At 44.2% G+C, this 26,453-nt stretch overlaps 1 protein-coding gene across 19 annotated transcripts in view; it reads right to left on the bottom strand.

The window, feature by feature from the left end:
- The window catches only part of nbeaa (neurobeachin a), a 92,512-nt gene that overhangs the window by 6,648 nt on the left and 59,411 nt on the right, over positions 1–26,453 (bottom strand). For 2 of the 19 annotated variants that reach the window (XM_058628459.1, XM_058628464.1), the window contains exons 14-52: positions 25,921–26,000; positions 25,754–25,816; positions 25,234–25,331; positions 24,402–24,494; positions 22,128–22,236; positions 20,981–21,062; positions 20,655–20,778; positions 20,370–20,562; positions 18,862–19,542; positions 18,280–18,726; positions 17,610–18,095; positions 17,134–17,157; positions 16,679–16,762; positions 15,866–16,046; positions 15,176–15,300; positions 14,987–15,055; positions 14,726–14,894; positions 14,030–14,412; positions 13,438–13,574; positions 13,156–13,310; positions 12,642–12,768; positions 11,752–11,871; positions 10,768–10,901; positions 9,256–9,317; positions 7,742–7,806; positions 7,219–7,327; positions 5,965–6,131; positions 5,242–5,366; positions 4,994–5,143; positions 4,465–4,601; positions 4,233–4,350; positions 3,042–3,144; positions 2,830–2,945; positions 2,139–2,251; positions 1,899–2,039; positions 1,696–1,815; positions 1,109–1,261; positions 841–1,005; positions 487–576 (exon numbers count right to left, since the gene is read on the bottom strand). In XM_058628459.1, the coding sequence (XP_058484442.1) occupies positions 487–576; positions 841–1,005; positions 1,109–1,261; positions 1,696–1,815; positions 1,899–2,039; positions 2,139–2,251; positions 2,830–2,945; positions 3,042–3,144; positions 4,233–4,350; positions 4,465–4,601; positions 4,994–5,143; positions 5,242–5,366; positions 5,965–6,131; positions 7,219–7,327; positions 7,742–7,806; positions 9,256–9,317; positions 10,768–10,901; positions 11,752–11,871; positions 12,642–12,768; positions 13,156–13,310; positions 13,438–13,574; positions 14,030–14,412; positions 14,726–14,894; positions 14,987–15,055; positions 15,176–15,300; positions 15,866–16,046; positions 16,679–16,762; positions 17,134–17,157; positions 17,610–18,095; positions 18,280–18,726; positions 18,862–19,542; positions 20,370–20,562; positions 20,655–20,778; positions 20,981–21,062; positions 22,128–22,236; positions 24,402–24,494; positions 25,234–25,331; positions 25,754–25,816; positions 25,921–26,000 (6,098 nt within the window). The remainder of the gene's footprint in view (positions 1–486; positions 577–840; positions 1,006–1,108; positions 1,262–1,695; positions 1,816–1,898; positions 2,040–2,138; positions 2,252–2,829; positions 2,946–3,041; positions 3,145–4,232; positions 4,351–4,464; positions 4,602–4,993; positions 5,144–5,241; positions 5,367–5,964; positions 6,132–7,218; positions 7,328–7,741; positions 7,807–9,255; positions 9,318–10,767; positions 10,902–11,751; positions 11,872–12,641; positions 12,769–13,155; positions 13,311–13,437; positions 13,575–14,029; positions 14,413–14,725; positions 14,895–14,986; positions 15,056–15,175; positions 15,301–15,865; positions 16,047–16,678; positions 16,763–17,133; positions 17,158–17,609; positions 18,096–18,279; positions 18,727–18,861; positions 19,543–20,369; positions 20,563–20,654; positions 20,779–20,980; positions 21,063–22,127; positions 22,237–24,401; positions 24,495–25,233; positions 25,332–25,753; positions 25,817–25,920; positions 26,001–26,453) is intronic. The other 17 variants (XM_058628468.1, XM_058628470.1, XM_058628469.1 and 14 more) reach the window with 14 other exon arrangements.

Below are 26,453 nucleotides of genomic sequence, written 5' to 3'. Positions count from 1 at the left end.
AGGATGGGGGGGATGGCCACGGAGGGCGAGGAAGAGACAGAACAGATGAGACCGAGGGAGGGAAGGGAAAAGGTATATTAGTGGGAGCACAGGGTCAGAGCAGGTGCACACACTGAGGGGGGCTCAGGGCCTTGGGGGGGGGGACGGAGGCACTGTTTTTTTTTTTGGTTCAGGATTGACAGGTTTGAGTTGGACACACTGAGGCCTTGTTCTGCCGAGAGTAGCAGTGAGGACAGAGAGGCTGACACCATACTTGTACCAAATGTACTGTATTTTCACAAATATTGGATTACGTAGATTAACTGGTGTATGGGATGAAATAATATTCAGATCTTTACATCCACACCGCTGAACCTGAACCTTTTCCCAAAGTTGTTTCAACAACAATAACAACAACATCGACAACCTTTAACCTTGTTTTATTGTTGACTAATAACTAAATAAACAAGATAAAATGAGTTTAATAAGGTTGTGCGGTTTTCTCACCAGGTGCATGGCGGAGGAGCGCGGTGGGTGTGGCTCGATCAGCAGCTGCGAGGGGATCTGACCGTACATCTGAATCTGCATCTCAATAACCTGCCGTACGTCAGAGAGACACCACGTTACACACAAATTCTGATCAGAAACTGGGAAAATTAGAACATATAATAACATTTAGAATAAAAAATTTGACTAAAAGTTAAAGCGGATGAGAAGAAACCGGGTTTTAAAATAGGAAAATAAGGTTACAGTGACAGAGGAGTGTGCATGTATGTTCTATATGTAATAATCCCTAAATTGAAGTCATTTAAATTACGAGTAATAATCTTAACAGACAAGAGCGATGTGTCGGAAACCGACCTCCCGCTGTGCAGCATCTAAGTTGTCCAGGACGACCGCTCCCTCGTAGGACAAGAAGTTGAAGACGTTGAGAGCTCGGACGGCCTCGGGCCCTCGCTGCTTGTAGCCGAATATTAGGTCGATCCACTGGTGAAGCTGGCACGACACGAACTCGCTCTCCAAAGCCTGGTCATGTGCCGAGAGAGACACACAAACAATATAATAATATGTTTTATGTGAAAAGACTTTGTTTCATATTCCAGGAAAGACGCGTGCGACTGTCTCTCACCATCCGGTTAATGCGGACAAAATCCTCAGGTTTCTTAGCCCAGGCGGGAAGTTCGACGTCACACACGGGGACGGTGTCTTCACGTACCCCGAGCTCATACTCGTTACTGTTGACAAACATCTCGGGGAGATAGTAGAACTCTGGGATCAGCTCCTGATGGACACAGCAAATGTACGTCCAGTAAAAACTAGGGATGCACCGATGTGGGCCGATTCCGATTTCCGGTTATTCCTGGAGTTTGACCTCAGAGATTTATTTTCTATCTTTTCCAAGGCCAGTATGTCATGACCTTTAATATGAAATTCTAACATTTCAGTCATGTAATGTCTGTTAAAAGAAATGGAACAGGTTAACAGATACATAAAATCTTCAAGACTAAGTTTAGGCGCACATCTTATGGATTAACCAACTTAAAAAGCACTTTTGGAAAAGTAAACTTCTGTATGAAAACAGAGCCAGGTAATGGCAATAAAACAATGAATAAATAACAGATAAAAATATAATAAATATAGCCTGGCTGCATAAAAAAAACATTAAAACATTGGATGTTACTTCAGTATGTGGTTCGTCCGGTGTCTCAGGATTACCTTGACGTCAGCCGTGTCCCTCTGGCAGTTCCTCCAGGAGCGGCCGATGCCGGCGAAGGCTCTCTCCGGATGGTCGAACTTGCCGTCGTTGGCGTTGAGGAAGAACGTGGTGAAAGGCTCCTGCGGGCACAAGAGTGGACAACGCTGGGTGTCCAGCCTGCACTCAAACAATGCTGCGGCCGGTTTAAGCGAACGACTCTTACTATTCTGAGCATCCACATCAGCGTGGAATGAGCGGTGGAGTACAGGGTGGTGTAGTGGTGAGACGCCGTGCTGTCGTCGTCCCACGTCTCGTAGTGTTCCGCGTAAAACGCCGCCCGCTTGGGATTCAGTGCACCGATCGGCTAGAGGACACCACACCAGGAAGGAAAAGTAGAGTTATAAAAGCACAAATAAAATAGTCTGGGGGCGGAGGGGGGGGAGAAGTGCCACAGCATCCAAACCTTTGAGAGGTCTCTGAAGTTGCCAGGTAGAGTGAGATCGAGCTCCTCGGAATCGTAGTTGGTCAAGACCCAAGGGAAGATGGGATACTGGTTCAGATCGTTGTAGGTCCTCCCTGCACAGACACAAGGAAAACACTATAAAGTGACATTTAATCTCCTTTTAATTTGGTGCAGAAGTTGCATCTGAGGTATGAATACACAATATTATTGACTTGAAATGAGAGAAAGTTTTACGTCACCAGATTAATATACAATATAATATGTTCACCCAAATGTACGCACCATATAAATCCCAGATTAAAACTTCCACAAGTATTAGAATTACACAAAACAAGACAGTAAAAAGATATAAACGGTTAACCTTTATCTCGCCGTGCATTAAAAACTCTTGTCACATATGGACGTATTCAAAATGTCGCAGTAATTATCGCCAACTCGCAACGTTGTGTTTCACGCATCGAGTCCACGAGGAGAGAAAACACACACGGAGTGAGTTTGCAATTTCTGCCCTTTGCAGTTATTTTTAAACAGCGCAGCACAACAGGAGCTGTCAGAGCAGCAACGTTTTTAGTGAAGCAAAAAAAAAAAGAAAAAGAATAAATATATCACACAGAAAGCAGAGAGGGAAACGACGACGTGTTCCTGGTCCTGGAGAAAATGTTTGACTGCGTCATGAATGATTGAGATTCACCTGCAATGGTGTTGAGGAACATGAGGTACTCAAAGTTGGAGATCTCTCTCCTCTGCCAGCGCTGAGTCATGTTGGACGACTTGAAGAGCTGACGAGGCGTGGCCAAGGAAATCCGCCTGCCATAAAAAATAACAACGACACTGAATTCCTTTCCATTTTTTTGCCCAAAATGTATGAAAACACAAGAGCGGACGTGAACAAGCTGCACCTACCTGGCCTGTGGGAGGCCGTAACTAGTTCCCACCCCGACCCGTGGCAGACTGTAAACCACTCTCTTGACCGTGGCTTGGTCGGGAAAGTTAAACATCACAGATGCTGCAGAGAGGAGAGGCAACATGACAGTGAACATGTCAACAGAACTTATTCTCACCTTAACAGCTACTGGAAAAGTGGCACATTTTACTGGGCTCTCATTTCAACGGCTTGCATATGAATTTCCCAGGAAATGAAAGATTTTTTTTTATTATTTTTTAAGCTTCTATTACAAGGAATGGCAGTGCTATTCAACAAATAATTGTATCTATTAAAAAAAAAACACATTTTTATTCTTCCAATATTATACTTGGTGCTTTTACCATCATTCACATCTAATTATGATCATAATTTGGACATTTATTTCTATTTCTATTCACAATCCACAGTATTTGATTTGAATTTGAACTGTGATAAGCGACATTTCACTCTTTCTGATAATAACATCTCGAATGTTTCACTCAATCTGACAGGGTTTGTCCGCAGCCGTCAAAATCCAGTTTAGATCAGGACCTGTGCATTGATTTTATAGCATATTGATAAAAAGTTCGACGAACCATCCAGGGCTTTTCTCGATTTATCAAGTACTTGTTTGTCAGAAAATGTTGAAAAATGTTGATCTGATGATATTCCTCAATGTCTTATATTGTCCATGATCCAAAATTATTCAGTTTTACTGATTTCTTTGTCAAATGGAGCAAAAAAAAATAGAAAATAGTCACATTTAAGTAGCTGAAAAATGAGAAAGCTTGTTTTAATTATTGAAAAAAACACTTAAAACAATTCATCGATGATCAAAATAGTTACAAATGTGTTTAAAACACATTAAAATACACCTTCAATCCAGTTAAAATAAACAATACAATCACAAACATAATAAATAAATTACAATCTCATATCACAGTGGAATTCTGAGTGTAGTATTATTATTATTATCATTATTATTATTATTATCCTGGCCTCGTGGATCAATAACACTCACCTGGGCTTAAATACTACACGGTTAGCTGCTGGGTTTGACGATCTTATCAAAGTGTTGGCGGGAAAAAAAAAATCAATAGCCTCTAGCAGTGTGTGCATACATGAGATGAGAAATCAATGAGTGAGTGCTAAAAATGTAAGTAAGCAATCATAAACGCGCAGTGACTTACTCCTGTTGGCCATGAAGACCTCGAGGCCCGTGTTCTGCAGCAGGTAACGTCTGGAAAACACCGCTCGGATCTCGCTGAACATCCACTTGCCGTGCAGACCCTCCGAGTAGGCGAGCACCTGACGACGAGAACGGGACAAAAAAATAAACGCCGTCTGTCATATTTCACAAACACCGGGATCTAAATCTATTTCTGAGACCAAACAACGTGAATAAAGACAATCTGCCCGCACTTTAGCATCCATCGTCCTGAACGCAGAGTCCTCTTCATCCACCTCGAAGTAGATCTCGGTGGTCGTGATGGACAGAGTGCCTCGAGCCACCACGACTGGAGCGACCAGCTGAGCGGGAGTGCTCAAAACCACGGGTCCTGGGGAGGGAGGAGAGGGAATATTATAGGTCGTCACAGGTGGGAAAAGTCACTTATTCAGTCTCAAATTAGCAGGGAGCAATCATCAAATACAGACAATTAAAAGGCACATGTTAGTTATGGTTGATTATTTATTTGGTTCATCTACTTCCCTTCTCTGGATTAAATTAAGTGTTTAGACATTAAAGTGATTTTTGTCAGTAAATAATTATGACTTTAATTGTCGGGTTGAAGGCTGCACGATTAAAGAAGCTGACGCCAAAACTTGCCTTTGGAGGTAAAAAGTCTTCGACGGAAACGAACTACAAACAAAGTCATAGACAGTTTTTAATTGTGCTGCAGTATCACGTCTGTCAGGCGTGTGTGTGTGTGTGTCTTTGTGTATAAATCACCTGCAAGGTTATCGATCTCCTTCTCCTGAAGCAGGCTGACGGCGTCGTCGTCTCCCTCCAGCATCAGCTCCGCCTCTGGGTTCTGGGCGACGACCGACTGGCTGCGGAAAGTCTTTTTCGACTTCACGCCCTCCTCTTCCTCCTCTGTACCTGTGGATATGAAGAACATATATGAGCAGACCCAAAAAAAAAAACAAAAACCCTCTGAGACAGAGCGAGCACGACACATGATGTTAAACATGAGGTACCATAATCCTCCAGGGCTTTGAGCGCCACGTCTGCGTGAGTGGATCCGAAGGCGTTTCGCACAAATCTCCTTCTCCTCCTCAGGTCGTCCTCCCAGTAGTCTAGACGCCAGAAGTCATGTAATTGGCTGTAATTGGCATAAAAAGAAAGAAAGGAAAAAAGGTGTTAAACGAGGCGTGGAAGGTCATTTTAATTTATGGTAGTAACTGTAAGAGAAAATGCAAATATTCAGCCAACTTTAAGTTTAATTACACACATATTCTTATAACCACACCTGGTGTACAATATTAGGAATATTGTGCATGGAGTTTGCATGTTCTCCCCGTGTGTGTGTGTGTGTGTGGGTTTTCTCCCACAGTCCAAAAACATGCAATATGTGTATGATCAGGTAAACTGGTCACTCTAAATCAGAGGTCTCAAACTCATGAGTGTTGTACTGTAACGTGTCTGTATTTACACAAATAAATAAGAATATGCAGTCGTGATATGACACGGTGACGTTGACGATACATGACGGACGGCGGCTGCTGCTGCTGCTGCTGATGACTTCATAATAATCATCACACACACACACACACACACACACACACACTGAAACGCTGCCTCACTACATGCAGGACGCGCTCAGCCAGAGTAATGCCTCCTGTCAGACAGCATCCTGTGTATAAATGGTAATCTAAAAAATGCCCCGCGGCATAATCTGACACGCGGCTGCTCCCTCTCACCTCTGCGACATCGTCCCCCAGGCGCCGTGCTTATTGGTCAGGATGTTGAGGATCTTCTGTTTCAGCTGGTTCGCCGTCACATGATCCCTGTGCTTGGCGGCGCTGATGAGGTGATCGCACATTTTCTCCTCTTCCCTGCGGTCGGCGGCGTACTGGGCACAGTTGGACTGGAGGAGAGTTGGTGGGTCGAGAGTTAAACGGGAGGAAAAATAAAGAAATCAAACAGCATAAATAGAGTTTTTGATGAAATTGATAAAGCTTTTAAATGGGGAATCATGTTAAAGTATTACTTTTGTTCAATGTTTTTCACTTGTAAAACCTACTGACTAAGTTCTAGTGTAGGGATCTGCAACCTTTAGTATTAAAAGAGCCACTTTTTCCCCCTATATAGACATAATCTGGAGCAATAAAACCTATTTCATCCATAAAATGAAGACAACATCATGCATTTCATTACTGTTTTTACCTCTTTGAAAGAAATATTGAAAGATTATTTGGATTTTATATCGTTGATGCTTGAGAAAACCTGCTTAATACATGTGTACGTCTTCATGGACAAATGACTGTCAACATTTCAAAACACAAGTTTGTCGGGTTTTGGGATGATTTGACGTGGACATAATAGGACGTATCAGGACATATTAAGACGCTTTCTTATGCTTAATAATAACATTTTGTATTGGTTTATAATCAAATTATATTATTATAATATAGTGATCAGAGTATTGGATTCTATTACTTTCAGATTCACAGTCTTCATGAATGTAAACCCGCAGAAATTTACAGAACAAACAAATTGGCTGATGATTTCATTCTTTTAGCTTTTTTTAAATTTGCTTTTCCCCAAAGTGTAAAAAAGAGCCTCATCGTTGCATCTGATGAAAATCATTATTGTGTATTTGTAGGAGACGATCAGTAAAATCACAGGCAAAAAAAATCATATTAAGACGTTTTCTTATGCTTTATAATAAAATATTATATTGTTTATAACTATATAATATTATGGTGATATAATGATCAGGGTATTAGACTCTATTACTTTCAGATTCACACTCTTTATGGACATAAACGTGCAAAAAAAAAGATTGAAATAATTCATTTTCTTCACCTAAATGTACACAACAAACAAACTGGCTGATGACTTCTTGTGTTTTATACGTTTAGCTGTAAATCTGCTTTTTCCTCTAATAATATCCGAGTTAAAATCACATGGTATACATTTCTATTCCTTGGAGACGACCAGTGAGGCTTTACCTCAAACTCAGCGTGCTTGTGAACGTCCTCCGCCCTCTGTCTGTTCAGGATGAACTCCGCTTCGTTGGCGACGCGCACGATATGATCCTTCATGGCGTGGCACAGGAGCCTGGTGGCGGGAAAGGAGAACGAGTGTGTGAAATTCTATCGATCGATCATTTGCTGCAGAAGCTGTAAACATGGCGACAGAGTAAATAATATCCACTCTTTGTGTTTGAATGATGTTTTGTTGCCGACGCTTCAGTAAACACTTTGGATTCCAAAAAACACAACAAAACAAAAACAAGATTACAGGCACTGAAAATAGAGCCGCACAAATCAGCCGTTAAACTTAATTGCACTCTAATGGTTTTGACTTCCAACTGAACACATATGGCAACGTGCACTTATCCCTGCGAGGTTCTCATTAGGCCTCTGTCATTAGTTGTTAAGCACTGAGAACGTTGTCTGCGTTAGCGCGCAGATCGCGGGAGGAATTTGCACAGGGGCCAATAATGGCCGTCGTAAATCGTGATGGATTTACCTTCCCTCGTTGATGAGCTCGATGAAGGCCAGGCCGGCGTTCTTCTGAATGGAGTTCTGCCACTCCTACGTGCAGAGGACACAACGGAATTAATACACACACACACGTGTGGATACGGTTTGGGAGACAACAAGGAAGACATGGTTTGGGACAAAGGATGTTGGACATGGAGCTGGAGGAGAAGAGGAAGACCATGAGGACAGTTGGTGTAACAGAAGAAGACACTGGGGGGGGGGGGGGGGGCAAGATGGAGACAGATGATCCGCTGTGGTGACCCCTAAAGGGAGAAGCTGAAATAAGAGGATTGATATTGATAAAAAAATACCAAAGCAATGTCGATTATATTGACCAATAAAATCTCTCATTGTTTCATTGCATTTATCGCCCCAGTTATTCAATCCTGGTTGAAAGAAGTAAGCTTCTGGTTAATCAGCTTATCTATATGCATATGAACGCAGATTAAAAAACAACAAAAACAACAGCTTCAATCAATCAAAAAGGGAAATATTTTTCTTTTACTATCTCCAGTGAAAAGCTACAACAGCATAAATGTGATGACAATAAGACAGATTAGGAGCTCCCTACGTGTCAATAAGAGTGCATTTGTCCAAGGTTATGCACACGAGAGTGGAAATCAGAGAGTTGCTGAAAGCCTTCAAACTATAAGAGCTCCATTAGCTCCGCTGGCTCTTAGGGCCGCGCAGGACACATGGGAGCAGCTCGCGTTACATCCGACCCATCCGCAGGATCAATATCTGGGCTAGGGTTCACTCCCCGAAGCCTCTAATGTCAGACAAAGACTGGAGCCGGAGGGGTAATACTATACATGCTGACGAGCAGCCAGCCAGGAGAGTGGTGGGACGGGAAAGGGAGTGGTGAAAGGACAGGAAACTGCAGAGGACAGAGGGGGAGGTAGATGATCAAAGCAGAGGGGAGAGTGTTGAAATGGTCCAGAAAAGCACAGATGTCTCATGGATATGGACGATGATGGTGGAGGAGAGAAGAAAGGGAGAGAAGACAGCAAAGACAACAGAGACAACTGGACTCTTGAATGCAAACAGAGAAGAGTATGGGAGGAAAACTTCACTGGTCACCTTTGGCATCAGGGGAAAGCTTTATAGTGGTAAGTGCTTCTCTACTATTGCTGCTCTTTTAAGGCTCATTCAGGCTTCGAATCCAAGTTCAAGATCCGAGTAAATCCTTTAAAGATCCTTTAAAGTGTAAGAGCACGGGGAGGAAAATGCCGTGGGCACGCGAGTGACATGAAAAGCTGTTTTTGTGGCCGTGATGTTGATGAGGCAAACTGTGGGTGTGATGATGCAGTGAGATTATATTCCATCTGCAGTGTCCTCACTGCGTAGTTGACCCCGCCACAGGAGGACGGAGCCATAACTCAACCGCTTCCTAAAATGCAGTCAACTTTGCCAATTACCGCGGGGGCGAGGCAAGGAAAACTAAAACTTTTATATTGAACGTGGACATTTGGATCAGAGAGAGTGAAAGGAGGAACCGACCTGAGAACAGAGCAACATCACCAGCTCCACCACGGACGTGCTCGACTTCATGCACACCAGACCTGCAGAGGAAGGAAAGACACACGGCACAGTCAAGGAGGGTCCTGTGCTTTACAACACACAAACACGCACTAACGCACGCACGCACACTAGGGCATTAACAGAAAGTGTTTTTCTCTCTCCACAATCTCTCTGACTGGGTAACCGGTTGGTGCGCGGAGGCCAGGTGTGTGTCCGAGTGTGGCAGCAGGGCGAGTACGGAGGGGGTTTGTACCCGGGTTGGAGCTTTGGTGGAGGGTTTTTGGACAAGCGAATCGGGGGGGGGGGGAGCACTTCTCCGGGTGAGGACGTAGCCCGGACTAGAGGCGGGGGGAAAGATCTTAATCGTGTTCTGTTGTGCACTTAAAATGACCTGAAAATTCAAGATTATTGGCCTCTGTTTTGTTTAAATGTCTTTGAGATGGAACTTTGATTCCTTTGTGCACGTTACTACACATACAGTACATCGCGTTCCAAATTATTATGCAAATACAGATTTTCCTAAATAGTATAGAGTATAAGAGAATATAGAGTATAATTCGAATGTTTATTGAACAAACCTCCCAATGACAACAGTATTTTTTTCAACTTGAAAAAACTTGAAATGCACCAAATTATTAGGCACAACAGAGTTTTAAAAACATTTTATAGGTTGTAAACCGAACTGAAAATGGTCATTTGTTGAATTGGCAGCATTAGGAGGTCAAATTTACTGAAATCAAAAACATCTGAATGTGAACTGCCTCCCACCCTCATATATCAGTTGATGACTTTCACTGTGAGTGAACCTTTGCATCGACTATTTAGGAAAATCAAAGGAAAATCTAATTTGCATAATAATTTGGAACGCGGCCTATTAACCGTTCATGTTACAGAGAACTTGAATAAAAGTCGCTCATCGTTGTACAGCTGTGTTCCATCGCTGTGTCGATGTGACGACGTCATCAAACGTCTCAACTTAAATCGACCTATTAAAAAAATGAGAAGTCAATAATGCCCCTAATACACACACACACACACACTCACTATTTCTACCCACAGAAATATACTGTAGTGTCAGGTTTAGTCTAATAAATAAGCATGCCACAGAAAAGACAGGAACAAACAGTTGAGGAAAGGTAGAGGAGGAGAGAAGGAGAGAGAGAGATCAACATGGAGACGGTGGATCACAAAACCAAGACACCAAGAAGCGGGTGAGCAGAGGGAGGAATGCGTCACAATCTAAACCACCGGCCGAATTCATAATAATAATAATCTGATCTACAAATCATCACAAAAAACCGTCACGTGACATCATACCTGCTCGATGAATGCGTGAAGCAGCAAGACACTCAGTCACTCCAAAAAAGCAGCTTTATTGCACACCAGCTTTCACCCACTCACACCCAAACACTGCGGTGAGGGACACTTAATGGGGGGGGGAGACTCCACAGAGAAGACGCCAGTTAGAGAAAAAGGAGCCGTGTACAGCACCTGTACCTTCTATGAGCAGTTCCTGCCCATGGCTACCCAGCAGTGTCCTGGACAAGAAGGGCGCAAAGTCCACAAATATCTCCCGCAGCAGGGGGGCCACCTTCTCCAGGGCGCGCTCCAGCTTGGTGGTGATGCTGTGGTGTGAGACACAAGCGAGAGGTTTAAGATGAAAACGGCCGCGGAGTGAAGGTTAAACGGCGAACATGTAGATGAGGGTAGAAGAGCGTGTGAGGGAGGGGGAAACAAAGTCGTGCGAGAAGGACGGGTGACGAAGAGGAGACAGGGGTGCGAGGGGAGGAAGGCATGCTGAGACCATGGTCACGAAAACACAAAACGAAAGTGTGTCATGGTTTGGAATGGAAGCACAATGATGCCTGCGTTAGTATCAGTTTAAAGACTTATTGCTCATCTAGTGAGTTGGTATTGGAAATGCTTAAACCTGCATAACAAGACTGTTTTTACTATAGAGTATTATATGATGTGCTGTGTGAATACTAAACATCTTTATATTCATGTCTTTATGTGTACACAAGATCATGTGTAGAGTGAACATTCTTGCTTTTTCCAGTTAAGAAATGACTTAAATATGGAGCCGTGACGTGCTCGTGTGTAAATATTTCATGTTAAAGTCAAGTCACATTTAAGCAAACAGATGTCACAAGTTATTTGCAAACAGAGGTGGACGTGGGGGGGGGGGGGGGGGGGGGGGGGGGGGGGAGGGGTGTGTGTTAGTGTGAGGGGGGGACAGCCATGCCAGAAGTGACAGAGTTGAGTGTTATTGTAAATGGACTGAAACAAAGGTGATGTTAAGGGCTGTGGAGGTGGTGGTGGTGGTGGGGGGGGGACTCTGTCCCTTCTTGCATGGCATTCTGGGTACATTTAGTTTTAGTAGAGTGCGGGCGGTGCAGAGGGTGTGTGTGTGGTGGAGGTGGGGCAGAGGGTGAGGGGGGGACGGGGGCAGGACGAGGACGAGTATCTCCTTGCCTAAAACACTGTCCTGCATCTCGGGGGGTTGCCTGGAAGCCTGCCAGAGAGCTAAAAGACTTGAGCTCAGGGGGCGTCTGACCGCTGCGCAGCGCACACTGCGCCACCTCACAATAGGCACTGCAATACAAACCACACACACACACACACACACACACACACAAACACATATACAGACATGCACACTGATTAAGAAACACGTGCACACGCGCCGCACACGTAGCTGCACACATCATAACATACTGTCTAACATTGACAGAGAGGCTACAGTACAAACTGCTTACGTCAGATATTATCTCTTTACTTTACGTTATTGAACACCTTCAAACAGTATGGAAACATACAAAAAAAACATGAGACGCTCACTATCTTTGACTAATGGGTTTATGGAATCACTTCACTGAATTCAATCTCCTTCTTTTTTACAGTGTTCTATGAAATGTGACATTAAAACAAAAGGGGCCGTGTGACGGATGAGAAGATGTGGGAGCAGCTTTTACGTGAATGTGGACGTAAACACTCACACACATTAATATTAGTCGATATCTGCGTTAAAAGACATCTTTTTATATTGCTGGATGAGTGTTATTGCTATTTCTGTGTCTCTTAATTGTGTCATCCTCTCTAATTAATAATATCGAGTACTAATATCAGTTATTGCAAGATGTTTGCAAATTGCAGATAAAACCCACATAACCTTAATGTCCGTGAGCATGGACTGCTAATGAGACATCTGTGGGAGGACGATGACCAAAAGTGCAAAATGAAATAAGGATATATGATGGGAAAAGGGACAGGCACCCAAGAAAAACAAGACAAATCTGTGTCTTGGAGAGGGGGGGAAAAAAGAAAGAGTGTGAGGAGAGTAAGTGACTGAAGCCGTTTAGGACCTCATATTCTCCATCGTGTCCTCCGGCATGGGCGCCACCGTCTGCACCGCCGGCAGATTCTTACTCGTCGCGCCGTTGACAAACGACGAGGAGGAGGACGAGGACGAGGAGGCGGAGTCTGTGGCACCTGAGACGGGAACCAAGAAGTGACAAATGAGCGACGTGGGAGAAACGGGGGCGAGCGTCACAGCAAGATGAATCAAGAGAGAGTGGGAAGAGCAGAGTATTTCACTGGACATGCAGCCGTTTGCATTAGCAATCAATACACCAGAATCCAGTCCAGGAAAGAAATCCTTGTCCCTGTCCATTATGCATGTACAGTATGATGCAGTGCAAAATGTCTGACAGGCTGAGCAAGGCCTTGGTTACAAATCTCCTCTGCTTAGAAACACGTTACCTGGAGTGCTTTTCATTTCCTTAAATTTGTACTGTGTGTATAAATAAAAAATAAAAAAAGGTTCATAGATTTCTAGATGCAAAAATACAGAATGAACACAACTGGTGTTCCTCCCACCTGTCGTGTTGATCATGCTCTTGGGAGTTGCCGTCGCGGCGGCAAATATGTTCGGCGTGCTGCCCGCATTGGCCGCTCCGCTGGTGGTGGGCGTGCCCACCGTGTTGACGGACAGGCTGCCCGGTGGCGGCTTTTTGACGGGAACTACAACACTCCTATAAAAAAAAAAAAAAAAACAGGAGACACTTGTCTCACTCATCTGTGCATTATAGTGGTTTCTTGTTACTGTTACCGACATCTCTGCATGTTTCTTGTAGGGTGCGACAGTAGCTTGGGACCGACCTGTCAAAGGAGTGGAACTGCATGGGCAGCATGGGGTGCGTCTTCAGAGCCGGGTCTGGGTGGTAGGGTGTTGGCCCCGAATCCTGGCCCAGGTCCCCACCATCGAGTGGAGCAGCCACCAAGCTCTTCAGGATCTCCTGCGTTTCAGAGAGAGAGCAACAGCAGCAGCAGAAGCAGCAGCGCACGTTTAGTAGCTCCTTTATGACCTTCTAAAATTCTTCAATTTGTTTTTAATGCAGGCTTTAATATTTCTCATGTCGCCGAAGTTTTATCACTAAACTGAAATCCGTTTCTTTGAGCAGTAATCTCTGAATGTATGAGTCAGAAAAGCTGATTTAAATCAGATAAAGTTTGACCTAAAAGTCCTGGGTGAATATTAGATGCAGATGGACAAGATGGAGGAGATGATGCACATTAGCTGCAACCTTTTTTAAAAGCAAATTATGATGTATTTTTATATATATGTATATATATACATATATACACATACATGTATGTGTATATATGTACATATATACATATATGTGTATATATGTATGTACATATATACACATACATATATATATATACACGTATATATGGACGGACCCACCTTGACATTGATGCCTTTGTTTGTTTGACTAATGCTGGAGATGGACGAGGGCGGGGCTTGGCTGGAGGCGGAGCTGGGGTTGTGTGGAGAATCCAGAAGGCTCTCCTGTGACCTCCTGACATCAGACAGGCTACACAACAGATCTGTGCTCCCTCCCCCGCCACCGCCGCCTCCTCCTCCTCCCATGTCTCTGTCTCGGTCTCTGTCTGTCTCTCTCCCGACCAGGCCCAGGCCGAGCCCGAGACCCATCTCCGAGCCGTTCAGGGAACCGGCCACATGGCCCTCGTCGCCGATGCCGGAGTCTGTGTGGGGGAGGCCGGCCCTGGGAGAGTCGTCCACGGGGGTGGGGGTCTGTTTGTCGGAGAAGGCCGTGGACGGGTGCTCTAGATGAACGAGGAAGACAATGGAGAGCAAAATTAGTTTACAACGGGATAATCACTAATTTAATGAACAAATTGTCTATTTTCATAATCTAATTTTCTGTTTTCTTTGAGCTTTAATTTCCCTGGCAAGTCATTCCAATTCTCTCTTTCCGGCGTTTTGCTGTGTAATATTCTTCACAAAGATTTAGTTGTCCCACAGAAGCCCGCGGTTAGCTCCACCACTGCGACTGTAATGAGTCACCAGCTACCCGAGATTACCCTATTAATGCAGAGAATACTGCAGTAGAGGAAAAGAAAAAAACATGTTAATCACCTGTGCTGGTCGGGGAGTTGATCTCGTGGCGGATGCTTCTCCCTGATAGGCTGGTGGACCTGCCAATCTCCCGCTGGGGTTCCAGAATGTCTCGGTACTTGGACACCATGAGGACCGAGATGAAGTAGACAACCGCCAGCGCCAGGAACTGAGCTTGCTTACTGTCATCCTACCGAAGACAAAACACGATGGTATTTGTCTTGTAGTTACAACCACACAAATAATATAAAAACATGTGTGTGTGTGTGTGCGCACACTCACCACATCTCTGAAAACAACAGCTCGGAGACGATTGATGTCGACGTCCTGCAACAGTCTGTCTGGATCCTGCTAAAAAAAATGGAAGACAGAAGGTCAGATGTGTCTCTATTTGTCAGGTTTGAAGTGTTGTGTGTGTGCATGTGTGTGCGTGTGTGTGTGTGTGTGTGTGTGTGTGTGTGTGTGTGGTACCTTGCTGGTGGTGGAGGCACTGTGGAGGCTGTCCTGGGACTTGCTGCTGGTTAAGGACGACTTGCAGCTGCGGTCTCGCTGTCTCTGCCTGCACTCCAGACAGTTCCTCACCGCCACGCAGCACACTGGTGGAGGAGACGTGCGTGTTAAGAATATGTTTAAACGCTATATATACACATGTGATTAATCACAGCTAATACTTTATTTTAATAATAGATTATATGCCATTTAAAACCTGGCAACATGCAATATTTCATATTTTAGCTTGAAAAATCATTCAAATAATTATCCAATTCATCTATTATTTGAATATTTTTGTATACAATAACAGCAACAATGATAACAATAATACTTATTAATTAATACTACTACTACTAATAACAATAAATCCACTATTTCATGTTAAACCGAACGATCAAAAGACACAAAAAAGAGACATTTGGAGTGACTAAAAGGATATACATAGGAATGAATCAAACATACATATTGGGAAAAGTCTATGCAGCCCTTTCAACAGTAGTGCTAAATCTAGTGTTTTATTAACAAAAAGTGCTGTTTTGCTTTGTTGAACATCATCGCTGAAATTCGACGTATCTTGGTTTTGCAAAGTTAGAAAAGAAAAGTAAAATCGGGGCACGACTTTGCAGAAAACTCAATCGACTGAAAAGAATAACTGAAGCTGGCACACACCCAGACGCAGACACTGCCTCATCAGGCCTCCCGACGACATGTTCTTCTCCGCCTCGATCTCGCTGAAGTTCAGGGAGCTGGCGAACACCAGCACGTCCACCATGGCCATGAGGCGCGAGAGGAACGTGACCGCCGTCTCCGAGGACATGCCCTGCGTCGCCTCGATGTTCTCCAACTCCGTCTGACGAGAGGGAGAGGACACAAATGTACACACACACACACACACACGCACACGCTCGACCAGTTAAAACAAAGGCATGGAGACACAAGGAAGCAGATGATTTAAAACACTTTAGTCTCCTCCCTTCATAAGAAAGCAGTCACACACAATCTTGCGTGTCATGCTGAAATACACACTAATATAGAGAGAAGTCTTGGTAACATGAGGTGCTCTACACAATGCACAGGAAGGACAGCGTGATGACACACAGATAATGGTAACAGTGGGATCGTGACAGTAGCGGCGTGGTCTAACAGCGGTGTGGAGACGGGCAAGTCTTGGTTGTTGAAAATTAAAAACCCAACTTTTGTGGCATTTACTGAACTTCAATCTAAAGGCAGCATTAAGACCCCAAAGCGATTGTGTTGTTTGCCGTGTCTCTGCTTGAGCGAGCAGGGATGTGCAGAGATGTGGAGAACTGACAAAAGTGCAACAAGCATCTGGAGGCTCGTCCACACGAGTGAGCACAGACATTCAGGGGGGGGGGGGGGGGGGGGGAGGGTAAAACAGACACACACGGTGGCAACAGAGGGGCTCGGGTTGGTGCTCTTAGCTCTTCAGGTGATGGTGAGAGTCTCAGGCTCTTTACGCACCTCTGCCCCTGTGCCTCCCCCCCCAGGAACAGGGGTCACCTCCTCTCCCTTTGACCCCCTCTGAGGTCTGGCTCCTCCCACCTTCTTTAGTGTTGATACAAAGGGGACAGGCTTAGCAGGTGCAAACCTTTTCTCATGCTTTTTCCATCTCTTTTTTTTTTTTTTTTTACCTCTAAACACATAATCTTATCACAGACGGACCTCTTTTTTTAATCCCCCTTATTGATATAATATTCCAACAGCGTTAGAATATTACATTAATGAGTGATTCTTCAGTGATTCAGTGTTACCGATGCACACCCACGCAATGATTTCCAGCAAAAGGTTGCACGACAAAACGGAAACAAAATGTATGTCGGTATGACGGGCAAGGGTTAGTGTCGGTCACAATGGTAAAAATAAACCAGTAAACAGCGTATTAGTGGAGGAGAAAATAGAGGAAAAGCACAACTTACAGTGCTGGCACTGTTCTTAGAACTCTGTACATGCAAAAGAACAGATGACATAGACGGAACGGACATGGAAAAGGAACGAGAGAGAAACACAGAGAATACACGTAACACAGAGAAGAAAAGGAAAAACAAAAGGAAAGCGGATTCAATTAAAGGTATTGCTAATCAAACGGGGGTTAGAACAAGGATCAAATAAAGGTTATAAATATTAGAGTGAGATTGATAGTTAGTGAGAGGAATCCAGGATAAATGCTCTTTAAACTTTAATTGATTCAAATATTTTTTTAAATCATTGTCAAATTAGTTGGTTTACCTATCATGATTTAATAATTTAAAAAAAAGACTTAAAAATGCAATAAAAACAAAACAAAGTCTTTAACTTATTAAATCATGTTAAGATCAATGCTGGAACACAATCAGGTTTTTGTGCGCCTGCAGTTTCCCTTCCTACCACAGAGGGGCGTAGTGGAGCCACTTACAGAAGGGGAGGTGGCGGCAGACAGCAGAGGCAGGATGCCTCCACAGGCGATGATGATGTTGTCCACCATCTGAGAAATGAGGTGGATGGTGTTGTGGACGAAGATGATGTTCTCGTTGCTGTTGACAAAATCCATCACAGACTTGGTGGAGTGGCTGGAATAAACGGGGAAAACCAGGGAGACATAAAAGATTGTACCACGACGCTGTCGGACGGTACTTTTGTGCCTCATTTTGCAGGAAACACGCATCCAAACACCCGGAACCCACCTCCTCCACACGTGGACGTCGGTTTCCAGGGCAAACAGCAGGTCAGTGAGCAGCCTCTGGTGCATGGGTGACCACTTGAACTCCGGGATGCGGAACATGGTTGTGCGCGGGCCAGGACTGAACTGCCGCCGCTGCTCCTCCGTCATGGGCATGCCCCTGAAGCCCAGGTCGACGCGCAGGTCGCGCTCCAACTGGGCCGCGGTGCGACCGTGGAGGGCCTGCAACGGGGGGGGGAAGATTAGGTCTTTCAACGCATAAAAACTTGGAGCATATTCAATCTATTTTGTAAAAGAAAGCACAGGAGAGTCTCCCAAGAGTTCTGACCCAACTTAACTTGCAGAACTGATCTAATTGGGGATAATCTGGCATAATTTTTACTCTAAAGTAATTGTAAAAACACACCTGAGTAGTTGCAGTAGTTTGGATCTTTTTGGTGTCCTTGTCTTTCCCATCATCCGACCTCTCTGTGTCAGAGGTGGTGCTGGCCGTGTCTCCACCCGTCTTGAGCGCACCGTCCTCTCCCTCGGCCCCGGCAGTGCCCTCTCCCTCGGGGAAGTCTGGCCTGGAGGCTCCCTGCATCTGGGCTTGGCTCTCGGCCTCAGCGATGGAGCTGATGTCAGCGAGGGGGCTCTGGATCTTGAAGGGCCCGTCCTCCGGAAGCTCCCCAGAAGTGTGACTCTGGCTCTGTAAATCAGAGCCGCAGCTCGTCATGTGGGCCAGCAGGCTGAGGTCATCGCTGGCGCTGGTGCCGGAGTGAGCTGGGACCGGGCCAGGTGGAGCGGGCTGGTCCGGACTCGACAGTATAAGGGGATCCGTGGCAGCCAGAGCTGGGAGCAGCTTCTCATCGACCTGAAAGAGATGAATGGTGTAATAGATGTTACAAGAGCTCCAAACATTAGGAAAACCTTTCAGCTACAACTTATTTTCTTTTGGGTGAAGTAGAAAGAGAGTTAGGGATTATTTTTCATCGTAGAACATCCTAACCTTGCTGAAGAGAAACCCATTGTTGCTCGGGACGCTGTCCTTCTCGTCAGCCAGTGTGATGAGCGGACCCATGTTCCCATCGTCCTCCAGGCTGACACCCGAGAGCCCGAGGCCTGTCCCCATCCCGACCCCCGAGGTCGACGTGTCATCTTTGGGCGCCAGATTCCCGTTCATGTTCTGGACCACGGCGCAGTAAGCGCTGTCCAGGAGCGAGTCCACCTCGACCAGAGGTCCGTTCTCCATTCCTCCCCCGCCTCCTCCGCCTCCACCGAGGCCTTCTGGGGACAAGTCAAGGTCGTCCAGCTTCACTTCCGTCGCCTCTACCTTCTCTGCTTTAATGTCCACCAGCAGGTCATGGACCTCCACTCTCACTCCCGGACCGGCACTCTGTTCCCCCGGCGTCAAAGCTTCTCCATTGGGTCGCTTCACCGCACCTTCTGCGAGGAGGTTCCGCGAGTCTCCCGCGGCCCCCTCGCTATACTCGGCCTCACTCTCGGGCGTCTGCGTCTGGGAGTTGTCGTCGATCTCCAGGTTGCCGTTCACGACGGGGACCGCCGTCGCCGAAAGTCCGGAGATGGTGGACACGGAGCCTTTCTTCCCCTTCTTCATGTTCTCCTCCTCCTGACGCTGGTACTCTTCATACATCTTGGCTAAGTATTCCTTATGGGCTTCGTAGGTCACCTGTGACAGATGATGGGCGTGTAATTGGTAATGTGATCAGAACACGAGCAGCAGCAGCAGCGACAGTTAACCTCCGCGTCAAATACATCAGGTGATTCTCGTAGGGCTCGTAGATCATGAGCAGGAATAAAACTAGGACAGCAGCCAAACAGATCCGTTAGACCGTCATCCATTTACGTTACATTTCTAACCTTCGGTTGTTGAATATTTACAATTAATCATTCCTGACCTTGTTTATCAGTGGACTTAGCATTAAAACTAGTCAAAAAATAAGAATTTTGGTCACAATTTGCAAACATTCAACAATTATAACAAATCAGTACCTTAAGTTTCAACAAGTTTCAACAGTAATTCGTAAAAACGACACGTACGCGACGGTTTGTGCTATCGGAGAAATTCCGACGATCTCTGAAAGCTGAGAGGTTGCACGTCAAAGCGCCAACATGTGGTTATTACGTGAATTTCAAGCCGGCAATTCAGCGTCTTTGTCGCCAGAGAGGAAAGAGTTGGAAAAATGACTGTACATAGTTTCCTTTTTTGGGCATTGACACAAATACCTCAAACAAATTGTATTTTATGTATACTGTATATATGTATATATATTTTATTTTATTTTTTTATACTGTTCAAATTCCAAATTTAACACGCACAATCTGGTGTTCATGTACAACTACAGTGTTTTTTCTGTTTTTCTTAATATTGAATGGTTAATACACTAAATTGTAAATAAAGTTATTCTGGAAAAGTGGGCAAAAGCACTAACTCACAGGATAATTTCTGACCCTTTTATGGTTAAAATAAGCAAAAAAAAAAAGGTCCACTCTCACCTTGGAGTGTGCGATAGAGAGGGTATCGACCCAGACTCGCCACCCGCCCCACTCGTACTTGATGGCGTGGTAGAGCAGGATCCTAAATATGTTGTACACCATCTCGGTTATTTTCTGCTCCTCCGGGGTTTTTGGGTTTATGTATCCGAGGGAGAACATCCAGTCCTGCCACACAGAGCACTGCAGCAGGCAGCTGGCACAAGACACAACGCACGTCACGTGAGTCACAGAGATGTGGAAACATACTAGATACAACGATGTCGGGTCATCGGCGCGCGCTCTTACCGCCGGTTTTCGCGGCTGTTGCTGAAGAGTTTTATCATGTCGGACAGGAAGAGTCTCCTGACCTCCATCAGCTCGGCACTGGGAGAGGAGTTCTTCAGGAGGGTCGCCACCACTTTTAAAATCACTGAGTGGGAGGCACACGTTGGGTAATGGAGCGAGGAAGGAGAGAAGTGTCAGAGAATCATTATATTTAAGGAGTATTTTTTAATAAAATGTGAGTGACAAATCAATGGAGAGGATCAATAATAAGATTCAGGCTTTGCTGTCTGTTTGCTCACATTGAATTAAAACAATAAAACCCAAAATGACATATTTGTCCTACTTACTCGGATTCTGGATCTTCACAGTGGAGTCGGGCTCAGGGTGGGGTTTGTGGACCACCTGAGTGCAGACCTGCTCCGTCAGAATCTGTACAGGGAGAAGAAGAGACGAGCCAGTGATCTTCAGTTTGTTTGCGTTGCACAAACAAACGTTGAGGTATGAACACAAGTAATAACTTTGAATGTTGATGTGCTGAGATGTGCAAAATAAATCTGTGTGTGTTGCTTTCAGTCCATTAATCAGTTTGAAGCTTTTTTTCATGATTAAAACAGAATTTCTGATTGTTTTAGCTTCTTAAATGTGAAAATATTCTTCATTTCTTTGCTCCATGTAACAAAGAAATCATTAAAAGTGACAAAACAGGACATTTGAGAACATCATCATTTCCAGGTTTTGATCAACATTTTTTTTAACCTTTTCTGGCATTTTATAGACCAAACGATTACTCGATTAATCGAGAAAATAATTGACAGATTAATCGATTATAAAAATAATCGTTAGTTGAAGCTCTAAAAGAGTCTAAAGCCGCAATTTGCACAATATCTCATGTTCAGTCCTGTTTATATTGTAAATATCAAGCCCATATTGTTTATATTCTGGTAATTTAATGTCTATAATGTACATTAAATGCCTTATTGTAAATATTTTTCTATATTGTACAATCACAGATGTGAAATGTTTATTATTTATTATCTTAATTGTCTTTGCTGCTGTGACACTGTAAATGTACCCATTGTGGGACGAATAAAGGACTTATTAAGATAATCTTAATCATCTTGTATTTATCCCCATCATTATCACTATTGACTGATGATTTAAAAAATACAATGTTCATATTGTACAGCCTTATACTCAAGGCTGTGATATCGGTATAGAAACTTTGATACTTTGAGTTTCTTTGCTCCGTGTGACAAAGAAATCATAAAAAACTGAATAATAGCGTCATCATTTCGTGGTCTGGGAAACACCGATGCACATTTTTCAACAATTTCTACACCAAACGACGACATGATTATTGGAGGAACCATCATCGTTTGCAGCCCCAAATATCCAGACATCCACAGAGAGAAGAGCCACAGCCTTTCATTAAACACCGAGCTAAAAAGTGACCAACGGGGAGTGTGAAAGAGCGGCTGCCAGACAATCACCTACCTCATACAGGGTGTTGTAGGTGGTGATGGAGACGGTGTTGGTGTGCATCATCAGCCTCTCCCCCAGCAGCGTGAACAGACTGTGCGTGTGCATGATCTCCACCTTCCTCCTGGGGAGAAGCAAACACACACAGAGGGGGAGAGAGAGGGAGAGGGAGAGGGAGAGGGAGAGGGAGAGAGAGGGAGGGAGGTTGTCATTCATTAGAGAACATTTGACAATTAAGGCGGGCATCAACTGTCACTGGCCTGATGACATATGGCCCTGTCAATCACGACGGGACCAAGGAGATATTAATACCAAGAAGGAAAATGAACCAAAAGTGCAGCACGGCACAGCACAGCACTGCAGGGCTCGCTGAGAAAACATATGACAGCTAATTAGTTTACTCTGACTGTGGAAGTTGAGAGGCTCAGACATCGCGATGACTTACATCGAACGCAATGACCTTTGAAGCAGAAAAATGGAATTTTTTTAGTTTGCAAATCATTACTGTATATGGGATACGACCAGACAAATGTATTATGTCACCGAGTCTTACGGGCCAAGGCTGAATAAATTAGATATCAGAGAAGCTGTCACATCCAGGACATTAATCTGCACATTTCTAAGTCAATTTGAGCTGTTGGAACTGTCAAATGAATGGCCAATTGTTTTATTTTCACTTACAAACACGAATAATCTTGCTTTAACTTGGTGAGCAGCTCTAATCCATGACTCTAATCCCTGACATCTCATTTGTGGTGTATGTGATGCACGGCTGATACTCAATCACGCCCGGGACCACCGGCTGAAAGCATACCTGCATATACTCTAATTTCTCAGGGGTGTCGAACGTACGGCCCACGGGCCAGAACAGGCCCACCAGAGGGTCCAATCTGGACCGCAGGATGTGAAATACTAATACTATTTTTTCTTTTTTTTTGTAGCTCAACTGTGATCTGTACAAATTTAGGCATAATATTGTTAAAATTCCACTTATTTTTCTCAGGAAATTTTAAGATACTTCGACTTACACAGACGACATGTTTGAGCAGGCGCAATTTGCATTACTGAAAAAAAATCCAATGGTTTGTGAAAGCGTCTAAGCCAACCTGTGGTTATTACGGTAATTTCACTTTGCGCTGTTGCAGGAAGCCGGCGAACCAGCGTCTTTGTCACCGGAGAGAAGAGAGTTTGAAAAACACCTGTATATCATTTCCACTGTTTTGGCCTGTTATTGGAAATAAATAACATAAACCCAAACCAATGTTATTTTGTCATAAAATTTCAAATTGAACACAATGACAGTGTTTTTCTTCATTTTAAATACACTATTTTAACATGCAGGGAATTGTAAATAACTTTTATGGTTAAAATAAGCCAAAGATTTTGAGACTTCGGGTGTGTTAAAGGGTTAATTTAATGAATGTAAAAAAAAAGTGGAGTTCTTCTTGTTTAATGGTTATTATGCTATTATTTTACTGGCCTGGCTCACTGGAGATCAAACTGTCTGTATGTGGCCCCTGGTTTAGATAAATAATCAATATTATTCTGCTTGTAAAGATAAGCCTTTCAAGTCTCATTCAATATTGACTGGTTATAAATTATTGACAAAACATCTAAAGTCTCTTCATACTCCTTCAAAATAAAAGGCGTTTATTTAATTCGATTTGACGTAGTCAAATCTAAAATGATTTTAGTCCGTTGCAACAACATGTATTTTAATAAATAAATAAATAAATGCTATGGAAATGACGACTAAATAAATAAAAGGAGTCTTCATACATGTCTGAAAAACAGACATCAAGTGTGAGGGACTAATGGTGCGGGGCTCAGGTGCAGCACGGCAGCTTCCTCTCATGATGTGCAGTGAGAGACGTGCGCGTCACATGGGATGAATAAATCCCCCAGCATTCATCGCTGCTCATCAAGGTCCGCCTCCCCCACTCCCTCCCTCCCTCCCTCGCTCCCTCCCTGCCAGAGCATGCTGTCAGAATTATTATTCCGCTTGGATGTGATGATGAGGACATTATCTCCACACACAAACACAAACAGTCCCTCTAAAGCTCACCGGAGACGGCGGCGCTGTCGTTGGCGTTATTACTGCGCCGTGTTTTTCTCTCGCACCTTAAACGAGAAGCCTCTCCGTCTCCCTGCAGCATCTGAGTTCAGATGGAACGGAACTGCAAGGCTTTTCATGTTTACTCCTCCCTCCATTACCTCACCGCTTATCCGTTAACACCACAAAAAAAGGGGGGACATGTAGGGGATAGAAAGACAAAAAGAGGTGCTCACTTGTGACCGAGATGCTTGAGGAAATAGCCGAGGACTTTGAGGGCTTGAACCCGGATGCTCTCGCTCTTTGACGCCAGGAGTTTGCAGATCACTCTGTGAACAGGGATTACACGTCAGTGAAGGGGAGTTTTCTACGACATCAAATGAAGGTTAACACCTAGTTACTACATCAGATTATTGTGAGGAGTAAACACCATGGGAGGAGGAGGATTTCTTACACAACAGCAGAGTTACCATAGCTACCAAAAAGACCCGTCGTTGGGTAGTTGTCATGTTGGGGGAATACCAAAATAATTCAGACTGCATGCTGTTTGCAATATTATTATTATTAGAATAACTGAAAATATTAGCAAAAGGGTTGACTATAGCCTGAACAAATACAGAAATACAGCTTCTTAAATGTGAATATTTCTTAGTTTCTTTGCTCCATATGACATAAGAATACATTAAAACTGAATTATGTGAGAGTGTCATCATTTCATGGTTTTCTACTCCAACAACTGCATGATAAATCAATAAAATCATGATTTGTAGCCCAAATATCAAGAAGTTGCAATTCAATTTTAAGTGAATATGCTGCTTTTCCTCTCTCAATTACAATTTTACACATTAGCATCAACATGCGTCAGTATAAAATAAGGAAATTGTGCATACACGGTGAAATTATATCCAAGGGCTTTGTTTTTTTGGGATTAATTCAAGTCATTTGTTGCGCGAGTAGTTCCAATTATTAGTCAAAATCCTGTTAAATAAACAAAGAGATCTTGTGTTTGCCAGTGGAATCTGCTGTTGCATCATCAGAGCTTCACATGTGGGCGTGCACAGAATTCACCTTATTCCATTTCTCTGATCAAACGCAGGGATCATGGACGCCGGGTGCTCGGACATGAGAGCCACCAACAGCTGCAGCACGTCGTGTATATTCTCGTCCTGGAGAGCGGGGGGGAAAAAAAAGTTGCCCAGGTGAACAAAGGAGGACGAGGAACAGATGAATAGAGAGTTAAGACGACAAAGAGACGGACAGAGAGAGAGAGAGAGATGTAGTGGTGGACATGAGGGGGGAGACTGCAGAGGAGCATGTGGCATTATAGAGCAAGAATAGATGTAATTGTTACAGGGGGAGTACATTCTGTTCAGTCCATTGTTGCACCATTTTTCATGCTGTCACAGCACCCAAGCTGACTCACACTCTCGCTCGTTTAAGTGGACCATAACTCCAGCCCGCAAATTAAAATGCCCATTTCGCCACCAGCTCCACTCAACCGCTCCCTCACTGCCTCTGTCTGTCTGTCTGTCTGTCTGTCTCTCCAATCTCGCCCCGCTTCGCTCGCACTCACACCGGCAGAATTTACCTCGTGCATCGTCAGTAGGTAGTTGAGGATGCTCTGCAGCTCGTCCTCCTTCACGCCCCGGTCCTGCGACAAACGAGACAGACAGACAATAGCGTCTTTCAACAAAACAATTTCACATTAAGAAAAGAAAATAATCGTAAAATGGGTTTTCTTTCTTTCCGCTTTACCTTTAGTATGAGTTGTTTGAGGAAGAGGAGCATGAAGGCTCTGAGCGAGATGATCTCCTTCTGGGACGGCCGTGGTCCGTCTGAACAGACACAGAAAACAACAAAAGAGTCATTTCCTGCCGCAATTAATCCATTTTTCACACGAGATACTGATCAGACGAATACATCGGTGGCACTTCAGGCTGTTTACTGATGCTGGGTGTTATTGGGCTTCCTGGAGAGAGCAGAAACACATAACACACACTATAATAAGAATACAGCCAGGTCCATTTATTTGGCAATTTGACAAGCCAGGCATTAAAAGTTGTTTTCCAGGCTGCGTCGCTATTTTGATTATGGTTATAATCTGAGTTTAGCGCACAGAACAAGGACCTTCTATGTGGAGTAATTGACCGTGAGTGTGACAGTAGATGGTTCTTTGTCTCTGTATTCGACCCTGCGATGGACTGGCCAACCTGTCCAGGGTGTACCGCACCTTTTGCCCCATGTCAGCTGGGATTTGCACCAGCGACCGTCATGTGGAGGATGAAGCG

This window comes from Solea solea, chromosome 4, assembly GCF_958295425.1.
Source record: "Solea solea chromosome 4, fSolSol10.1, whole genome shotgun sequence".
In the NCBI taxonomy this organism is placed as follows: domain Eukaryota; kingdom Metazoa; phylum Chordata; class Actinopteri; order Pleuronectiformes; family Soleidae; genus Solea; species Solea solea.
This window is presented reverse-complemented; position numbering and strand designations above follow the sequence as displayed.